The sequence below is a fragment of the Thrips palmi genome, unplaced genomic scaffold (genome assembly GCF_012932325.1).
Source record: "Thrips palmi isolate BJ-2018 unplaced genomic scaffold, TpBJ-2018v1 HiC_scaffold_4, whole genome shotgun sequence".
Lineage (NCBI taxonomy): Eukaryota > Metazoa > Arthropoda > Insecta > Thysanoptera > Thripidae > Thrips > Thrips palmi.
In genome coordinates, this window is record NW_023144631.1 from 3,919,184 (window position 1) to 3,929,209 (window position 10,026).

Here is a 10,026-nt window from a genome sequence, read left to right on the forward strand (position 1 = left end):
CTTTCGCCCAGTGACTGCCATTACAGCTCCCGCTGCATCCGTCGCACAGTGGGCCAGAAGACCGGTGGAGGCGGTCAAAATTCTATCCGCGTTTCGAGCTCCATAGTCGCTAAATGGGACTCAGACCGAACGTTGTGACCACACCAATGAATTGCTCTGCGAACGAGGAATCCATTGGTGGGGTCACACGTTCGGTTCGAGTCCTCTTTAGCGACTCTGGAGCTAAAAACGCGTCTAGAATTTGAGCAGCCTCGGCCAGTCTTCTGGCCCACTGCGCGTCGCCGCAGACCTACCCTCCCAAAATAAATAATATTGATGGTTTTGGAAAAATTTTGTCTGTGAGAAAAGAGACGCGACGGTGGCGGCTTCGGTGCGCGGCGATGGCGTCGTCCGATACGGCCAACACGCCAAGGCGGCACGGCGGCCTGGCGCCTCGCCTGTACCGGTACAGTCACAGGAAATAGAGGAGCGGCCGAGGGGAGGGGGAGGGGGCGCTCTGACCGTTTGATTTCACACGTGATAGACACGGGTGCGGGAAGTGCCGCCGCTCGGAGGAGAGGAGCGCGAAATACGAAATGGTGGAAGCGAGAAACGAGGGAGAGGGCAGAGTGTGTGCTCCAAAATGAAGGTTTTTCTTTGAATTTTTCAGAGACTTTGGGCAGGGGCTCCCCCAAGATTCCAAAACACTGCAATCCACAGACGGCAGTCGCCTCAGAGTTGCGAACATAAACACCCGTGGCTCACTCTCTATGTCAATCAGGATACAGGACAATCCAAAGACATTTCAACACAAAATGTATTCAGAGTAACAGAAGTAAAATCAACACTGTAAAGAAAATTTCAGCGAAAGAGGGCACCCCGGCGAACCGGCCCTCTTCCCCGCTGGCTTGGTGAGCCAGTGGTTCCCCCATCTCATCACAGGAGCAACCTCAGAGTTAAACCGCAGTGGCCCCGTCATTGGTCACGTCATCTGTGATGTGGAGGAGTCCTCTCATAGTAGGCCAGGCTGCCACCTTTCCCAGTAGTCGGGTTTCGTTCCCGGCCCCCTTCCCACTCAGGGGCCATGCTACTGGTACTCAGGAGTCTGCGTCACCCTGCCCAGCAGCGGAACCACTGGGCTATGAGAGGCACACTGGACGCCGGCCGATTTTATATACTTGAACCGCCTTCTTGCGATGCAAGCTTGGTCAAAATGTTCGATACTGTACTGGGTATCGAACCCAGGACCCCGCAGTCGGGAACCGACGCCTCTGCGCTCTCGGCCACCACGGCCCATGGGTGAGACTGTGCGAAGGGGAGCCTTTGAAGCCGCTGGTCCGAACCGTATAGTCAGACAAAAAGAGCGGGAAGCTGGTATTCGATCGCTCGATCCGAGAGTGGGAATTCAGACATCTCTACACGTTCGGCCACCGCGGCTCACTGGGTGAGCTGAGTGGCGCAACGGGTCCAAACCGCATCGGGAAAGCCACTCCTAAAATGTAAAGAATTGCTGGGAGTCGAACCCTAGCCCCTGCGCGTGATCATGATTTCCTCGGGATGCCACAGTGTGGAGCCAGGAGTGGGACCTGCGACAAACTCTCTAGAATCAGCGGCGGCTGAGCGCGCAAAGGCGTCGGGCCGCACCTCCAGAGTCTAGGGTTCGACTCCCAGCATTTTTTTACATTTTAGAGTGGCTTTTCCAATGCGGTTTGGACCCCTTGCGCCTATGAATACATTTTGTGTTAAAATGTCTTTGGATTGTCCTGCATCCAGTCTTGATTGACATAGAGAGTGAGCCGCGGGTGTTTAGATCAATTGAGCGCCGCCGAGTTGCTCGTGCGTGTGTCACGAGGGACAGTCTTAATCATAACGCTATACCCGGCGGCCGGGTTCGCCTCCCGTTCACCTGCCCGGGGGCCGGCCGCGCGGCAGCGCCACTGCCGGGCTAATGACTCTGCTTTTGGGATGTAGGTGGTGTACTTTCCAGTGGAGTTTACGAGCCCCTATCTTGCGCACCGCCCCGCTCCGCCCAGATAGGTCGAGTCTGGCCGTGGTGGAGGGTGGAGGGCTCCGCTGTCGCGAGGGCCAAGGGCCGCGGAGGGCCCCGCCAAGGGCCCCGCCAAGGGCCCCGCCAAGGGCCCCGCCAAGGGCGCTGAAAGGGAAGGGGCCCGGAAGGGATGCGAGCCCGCCGCGCCCCGCCGCGCCCCGCCGCGCCCCGCCAGTGTGTCGAATGAATGCCAAGCAGCCACGCGACGCCCCGACCAACTCCCCCGCGGGCCGCGCCATGGCCGCGCACTGCGGACTACGGACGGCGGACTGATTTACGCCGCACCTGATTAGCGGTCCAGCTCCGCGAGGGCCTTCAAGGGGCCGCGCAGCAGCCAGCAGACTGAGAGTCGTTTTCGTCGCTCTGTCTCTCTCGCACCCATTGGGCCTCACCTGTTGGTACGAGAGAGACAGAGCGAACCGCCGCTTAGCGTGCCCTAAATTTAGAATCGGTTGCGACGGAGGCGGGGCGGGGTGGGGGTGAGGCGCCGCCGTGGTGAGCAGCATCGGTTGGTTCTTTTCAATTTTCCATTCCTTATTCCTGTCAGCGACTCGCCCTGCCCTTTCGTTTCTCGCCTTTTCATCCCCGTGCCGTGCCGTGCCGTGCCGGGCCGTGCCGCGCCGCGCCGCGCCTGACTTGGTTGCGATGGCGCCCGGACAGCACCGCCAGCACCGCCACCGCGCGGCACCCCCGCCCCTTGTTTACCACCGCATTAAACAAACAAATCAAGCTGCGAAAAAAAACTGCCCAAAAAGGAAGGGAGTCGACTGGAAAGGCGTCGGCACACTGTTGCCGAGCAATGACCGTGAGGCCGAGCTGCAGCCCAAGGCGGCCAAAGGCGCCCTTGCTTGCTGGGCTGCCTGCCTGCCTGCCAGCTTGCCAGCCCGCCTAGGCAGAGCAGAGTGACAGTGACGACGCTGAAAGCTTTGTGCTGGAGCAAGGTCTTAGGGGGCGGGGCCGGGCGGGGCGCGACACGCAGCAACCAATCCCAATATATAGCTCCATTCTCTCCCCTGTATCACGAACACAGTGGCTCACTCCAAGCCCCGCCACACGCCGCGACGCCCCGCCGTGCCTAAGCCTCCGATTTCACGTTTCACACTCTTCCATCCGCCCCCGCCCCCCGAGCCCCGCGGTGCCGCCGCCCCGCCGCCGAGACGCGGTCGGCGCGGTGAGCCCCCCGATCGCGGTGCCGGGGCTGGAGGCTCCATGGAGGCGCTGGCGCGCTGGCGCCTCGTTCAGGCAGGAAGGTCGTTTCGCCGCCGTCTCTCTCGCACCGCTGCGGACTGCTCCACGAGTGCGAGGGAGGCAGCGATAGGCGAAAGAGGCGCCCGTCAATAAATTAGCGGCCTGGACGGCCGTGATAAATGGCGGCGATGATTCCCGGCCGCGACGAGGACGACGAGGCCGCCGTCAACGCGCTGCAGCAGGCTATGTGCCTCTCTCGCGCGCACCCGCGGGCCGCGAGATAGCGGCTGATCCCGAGACTCGTTATCGTCGCTCTGTCTCTCTCGCACTCGTGGGGCTCCCCGCATAGGTGCGAGAGAGACAGAGCGACGAGAACGACTCTCGGAATCAGTCTGCCGGTGACAATAGGAACGCCGCCGATCGGCGTTCCGATTTGGGGTCGTGCTGGCCGTGGTGAAGGCCCCCGTGACCTTTGCGGCGGCCTTGGCGGGCTTGAGTGCGCGCACGAGTACGTGCAGCATGAAAGCTTTTCGCGGGCTGGCCGGGCTGACCGCGGTGGTGGCGGTCGCCTTGGCGGTCGCGGTGGTTGGGGCGGTCGGGCCTGCCGGCGGCCTCGCTGGCGGCCTGGCTGGCCTCGTCGGGAGTGCGCCACTGTTTGCAAAGCGTGCCCGCAAAAGAGCCACGGCAAAGACGCCGCGGCCGAGGCCGGGCCTCCATAGTCTGCGGCAGCCTGCCCCCCGTGCTAGGCCTGCCTTGCCCTGCCCGCCCGACATAATAAAGTCGAGGCTCCTTTCGGGCATGGCACCGCACCAACAAGCATGGACTCCCTCCCGGACGCGGAGGTGGCTCAAGTACCGTCCGTTGGGTCCACTCCGGCAAACTGGTGCGGCTTCGACCATGCGTCGGCACTGTCTTCAAAGTGCCGTTTGGAGCAAACAGTTTGGTTAGCTTCATAGTTTGGATGGTGATAGAGATGCCTTTCAAACAGGTGAAAATTTTTGTTGATTACTTTAATGACCCCGTTGAAGTAACCCTAATTTCCAGTACGCTGCCAAAAACTTTCTGCCGGTTTTTTTTTTCTTTTCAATGTCCGCCAATGAAGAAATTATTCTCTGATCCCGGTGAGGTGCGTTGTGTGTTTCTAGGTCAGGGGAGGAGTCAGGTTGTCTGCTCCAAACAGACGGCTGGTGATTCATTTCAGAGAGGCAGTGGACCAATCATTTCGCTCGCTGCTCGTCCACGGCAAAGGGAGCCCCGCTTTCGATGCTTTCACTGGCCAATTATTCGGCAGGGAAGTGGCGGGGCCAGGCGGGGCAGGCCGCCCTGACCTTGGCAGCTGAAGCGCTGACGCCACCCTCTTTCTCCCTCTCTGTTGCAGGCCTGAGCGGTGACCAGTTCAAGTTCGACTCCCAGGGCGACGGCCCCGCGCGCTACAACATCATCCACTTCAAGCAGGTGGCGCCCAAGGTGTACCGCTGGGTGCCCGTCGGGGAGTACAGCGAGGGCAACCTGCGCCTCGACATGTCCGGTAATGCTTCTTCTTCTTTCTCTTCCTCCTCTTCTCCTTCCTCTCCGCCCCTCCCTCTTTGTTTTGTCCCCGTCTGTCCCCGTCCCCCGGCGCCTTCCTCCCACCTGGAGCCCGCCCACGTCCGCTGCTAAAAGTTGAATTATTTAGAGGCTTAGCCGATTCATATTTTGCCCCCCACCGCGGCGGCTTCCCTTCCCGGAACCGGGTCGAGGCGGCGACGTCAGCGGCAGGGCCGGGCAGGGCACTGTTGGCGGGGCCGGCAGGTATTAGCAGTAAATAATGCTGATTCCAAAGAGACGCCGAGGAGGTGGTGGCCGCCCTGCTCTGCATTTCAAAACGGCGCCAAATTCAATTTAATTCAAACGTACACGAGTCGCGGTGGCGGCGCGCTGCAGCGGGAGTCTCTGAAAGGCTCGTGCTGCTGCCTTTCCACGCCTTTTATTTCTGGGCTAGTTGCCTCGGAGATGTTCCGAAACTAGTCGAGTTTTATTAGGATCGGAGTGCTTTCGGATTGAAATCCCACCGCCGTCCGCCCGGCGGGCCGCGGCCGGGAGGGGCAGCGCAACTTTCTGCCGCTCCTCACTTCCAAGACACTTCCTTTCTCTGGCCGCCAACTCCGGCCAATGGGCCGCGAGTATCCCCCCCCCCCCCACTTCCCCTCGACGACCGTGTAAAGGGCCCCAGCCTGCTACTGTTGTGTCCTTGAATGGTCCCCGTTCTGATCGCAGCGGTGCAGTTCAAGATGGAGAGCCCCCCGGTGCCCGAGTCCGTGTGCAGTCTGCCGTGTGACCAGGGCCAGGCCAAGAAGTACGTGGAGGGCGATATCTGCTGCTGGCACTGCTTCAACTGCACGCAGTACCAGGTGAGTCCCCTGCGGCCGGAAAAAAAGTGCTGATGCTGCTTTGGCATGTGATTCCGACAATGCCGACGGTTCTTGCGCCAGAGGCGGGCAATTTGGGGGGGGGGAGGCAACAGGCCTTCCGGCGGCTTTGGCGGGACTGCAGACTGATTCCGAGAGTCGTTTTCGTCGCTCTGTCTCCCTCGCACTCGTGGGACGTCCCGCATGGGTGCGAGAGAGACAGAGCGACTCTCGGAATCAGTCTGCTGCCTATCCTGGGGGCGCTTCGGCACTCGAGTCGAGGCCCCAGCTAGCCGCCGGCTGCGGCCGCGCGGTTCGGCAGAACTTGTCTGTCACAAAGACGTGTTGCATCGCCTTGAGCGGCGACTGGCGCGCGCGGATCGTCTCCGCAGTGTTCGGTTTGGCGGTTTGGTTCTCGCGGTGCGGTACGGGGCGGTGCGGGGGCGGCAGAGAGTCGGAGTGGAGGCATGCATGCCTGGCTTGGGCTGCCCGGCTAGTCCCCTACTGCAAACCGCCGGGGACTGGCCGAGACTGGGAGCCACAAAGGCTGGATTGTCCGCTCAAGTTGATGCCGCCGCCGTTCGCTCGCTTTCGTCCCAACCCGAAGCAGGGGAGCAGGGTGGCTGCGGCGGTGCGGGGAGGGAGACGGCGACTTTGAGCGGAAGGCTGATTACGCGCCGCCGTTCCGCATCGCTGCGGCCCGCGTATGCGAACCGCCACGCCACGCTCTGTCTCTCTCGCACTCACGGGGCGTCCCGTGTGGGTGCGAGCGAGACAGAGCGACGGAAACGACTCTCGGAATCCGCGCCCTGCCTTTGCCTAGGCACGTCCGGCCCGGCGGCCCTCGCCAGCCTGCGCCAGCCTGCGCCAGCCTGCGCCAGCCCTCACCTGACGCGTTGCGGCCAAACGGGGGGAAAAATGATGGAGAAGGATAGTGAGCTCGCCTCCAGCCTGGGGCCCACAGGCAGGGCCCCGCGCTGACAGCTCGGCTTGTCGGTCCATTTCTCTCCGCCTCTCTCCCTCGCGCCGTGTAATTCTGCCCGGCAGGAGCGAAAGCCCCGGCCGGCCTGCCCTGCCCTGCCCGGGCCTGGCCTGCCACGCCACGATGAAATGGCCAGTCCGAGCGCGTAGCGGCCGCACCGCCGCACCGCACTGCAAGTTGAAGTTGAAGTTGGACTGACGTGTTTCTGCATGCTGCCGCCGACAGATCCGCGCGCCGCTGGACGAGACGCTGTGCCAGATGTGCCAGATGGGCACGGTGCCGGACGCCAACAAGACCCACTGCCAGGAGATCCCCGAGGTGTTTCTGCGGCCCGACAGCGGCTGGGCCATCGGCGCCATGTCCTTCTCGTCCTGCGGCATCCTGCTCACGCTCTTCGTGGGCGGCGTCTTCCTGCGCCACCACGAGACGCCCGTGGTGCGCGCCGCGGGCCGCGAGCTGTCCTACGTGCTGCTCACGGGCATCATGCTGTGCTACTGCGTCACCTTCGCCCTCGTGCTGCGGCCCACCAACGTGGTGTGCGGCGTGCAGAGGTGAGTGGCGGGGCGACTGCAGCCGAGTGCCAGGTCGTTTCATTTCGTGTTTCTCCTACTGAGCTTCTGTCCGTGCCCTGCCCCAGGTTCGGCGCCGGCTTCTGCTTCACGGTGGTGTACGCCGCGCTGCTCACCAAGACGAACCGCATCGCGCGCATCTTCAAGGCGGGCACGCGCACCGCCAAGAGGCCCTCCTTCATCAGCCCCAAGTCGCAGCTCCTCATCTGCTTCTTCCTCGTCACCGTGCAGGTACCGTGCACTGTGTCCCGCTCGACCTACGCGGATCACTCCGTACTGATTCCGAGATTCGTTTTCGTCGCTCTGCCTCCCTCGCACTCATGGCGCGTCCCCTATAGGTGCGAGAGAGACAGAGCGACGAAAATGAATCTCGGTATCAGTCTGCTGTGTGCATGCCCTACTTGATGCCTCTCTCTGCTTGCGCAGGTCCTGGTGAACGTGGTGTGGATCATGGTGAAGCCCCCCATGGCCATGCACCACCACCCGACTCGCGAGGACAACCACCTGGTCTGCAAGTCGCACATCGACGCCTCCTACATGATCGCCTTCGGCTACCCCATCCTGCTCATCGTGGTGTGCACCATCTACGCGGTGCTCACCAGGAAGATCCCAGAGGCCTTCAGCGAGTCCAAATACATTGGTCAGTCTGGCTAGGGGTGTGAGTGAGCGGAGTCTTGTTCCAAAGTGACAACGATTAACAGTGGTCCGTTGCTGTGTGGCGCAGGCTTCACCATGTACACGACGTGCGTCATCTGGCTGGCCTTCGTGCCGCTGTACTTCGGGACGGGCAACCACGTCCCGCTGCGTATCACCTCCATGTCCGTCACCATCTCGCTGTCCGCCTCCGTCACCCTGGCCTGCCTGTTTTCCCCGAAGGTGCGAGCCAAGGCCTAGTGGACGGTGAACCACGTGACCACGAAGAACAAGTCTAACCCGATCTCTCTGTCTGCTTGGCAGCTGTACATTATCCTGATCCACCCGGAGCGCAACGTGCGCCAGTCCATGATGCCGGCCATGAGGTACTCAACGGTCAAGAGCTCGGCGGCCACGGTGACGGGCAACCACGCCAGCAACTCGCTGCACCCGGGCGTGCACCCGTCCACCTACCTCAACACCATCACGGCCCTGGACCGACACCACTGCCCGCGGGTGGACTGCGGCACGCAGAGTCAAGGTACTTGTGTTGTTGGCTTGCTTTTTGCCGCCTGTCCCACAGTGGAGTTGCAAGTTACAGCTTTCCGGTTCGGCCTGGCTCACGGCAGGCTTTGTGACAGGGCTGCCGCTGGAGGACCGCTCCACGCAGACCAGCCTGCAGAGCCTCTGCCCGCTGCGGGCTGAGACACTGGGCACCTGGGCACCCTGGGCACCCTGGGGCCGGAGGGCTCCGAGGCCGCCAACACGGCGCCGTGCTCGGCGGACGCGCCGTTCCCTTACCCGTACCAGAACGGCGAGGCCGTGGCCGTGTCGCTGCCGGACGGCGCCACGCCCGCCTCGGCCCCGCCGCTCCGCCGCGGCAGCGGCAGCCCCCGCGACCCCGGCGGAGGCCCCATCCTCGGCCCCGTCAACGGCGACGTGCCGCGGTCGGCGTCGCCCTTCTCGCGGACGCGGAGCTACAACAGCGCGCTGCTCAAGTCGCGGCGGCGGACGAGCGGGCCGGCGCCGTGGCAGCAGCCCTCCAACGGCACGCCGCGGCACCGCTCCGACATCCTGCCCGCCCTGGCCACGCTCACGCCCGCCTGCACGTGCGTGTCGGCGTGCGCGTGCGTGTCCGCGTGCGGCGCCACGCCCCGGTCGCCGTGCGCGTCGTCCTTCCCCTCCTCGGTGGCCTCGTCCCCCACGTCCTCGGCGCTGGCGCTGGACGACGTGGACGCGGACGCGCCCCTCTCGGGGCGGCCCTCGTCGCTGGAGGCGGTGGCCGGCTCGCCCGGCACGCCGGGAGACACGCCGGTGGGCACGCCCGTCGGCACGCCCACGTCGCTCACGTCAGCGCCGTCCACTCGCGGTTCTCGCGGCTCCGGAGGCGGCAGCGGGGGCGGCAGCGGCAGCGGGGGTGGGGGCGGGCCGTTGGGTCTGTCGAACCACAGGGTGGCCGCGCAGGCCGCGCAAGGCACCACGCAGGTGTCCTTATGAGACCAGCCGTCCCCGGACTCCACAGACCGGGCCTTGTGTCACGGCGAGTCCTGGGAGTCCTAGGCCAGCGAGGCGTGTCTCACTCTCACTGGAACAGCCAATTCCAGAGTCCTTCTCCAGGACACCAAGTCACTAAGTCTTAGCTGTCGAAGAGTTGTGTCAAGTGCGGGATACGGACTGAGGCAACCACAATACCCCAGAACTGCTCCAATTTGAGGCGGTGCATCAGAAACTGATGTAAATACGTAGAAACAAAAACACTTGACCAAACATGTTCCTGAATGGAAAATGTGCCAACATATTGGACGGAGGAAGAGTTTTTAAGCTGCACGGTACCTTCATTTCAAATGTGTCTTTATAAGATTATTTCTAGGCACTATGTGATATGGAATAATGTATTGTCTTAGCCAGCTTTTCATCTTGCAAGGAAGAGGCATCATGGCTTTTCTTGATTGGGCTTACCATGGCATTGAAGATGAGCACACAACTAGCATTTGAATATGTGTGACCTGTTTTTATAACTTTGATTATGATTACAATAACTCCATTGTACATGTATCAGCTGCCCATTTAAATTAGAATAGTACCAAAAATATCTTTTGATCAGATGCTATCGTTAATAATTACTTAATGAAGAGTACAAATAAACACAAAAGCATTTGTGTTATCAGGTACATATTTTCATGTACTTCCATGTCTGTGATAGAAATTTTTAGTGTTAAAATATTGTTATTTGACAAATGA

At 61.7% G+C, this 10,026-nt stretch overlaps 1 protein-coding gene across 1 annotated transcript in view; it reads left to right on the forward strand.

Annotated features, from left to right (window-relative positions):
- LOC117649518 (metabotropic glutamate receptor 2-like) overlaps positions 1–9,790 on the forward strand; it is a 109,718-nt gene extending 99,928 nt beyond the window's left edge. The window contains exons 10-19 of the mRNA XM_034392387.1: positions 4,593–4,742; positions 5,471–5,604; positions 6,809–7,134; positions 7,221–7,383; positions 7,579–7,792; positions 7,877–8,028; positions 8,110–8,326; positions 8,427–8,485; positions 8,533–9,172; positions 9,690–9,790. Coding sequence (XP_034248278.1) covers positions 4,593–4,742; positions 5,471–5,604; positions 6,809–7,134; positions 7,221–7,383; positions 7,579–7,792; positions 7,877–8,028; positions 8,110–8,326; positions 8,427–8,485; positions 8,533–9,172; positions 9,690–9,790 — 2,156 coding nt within the window. The remainder of the gene's footprint in view (positions 1–4,592; positions 4,743–5,470; positions 5,605–6,808; positions 7,135–7,220; positions 7,384–7,578; positions 7,793–7,876; positions 8,029–8,109; positions 8,327–8,426; positions 8,486–8,532; positions 9,173–9,689) is intronic.
- The last annotated feature ends 236 nt before the right edge of the window (positions 9,791–10,026 follow it).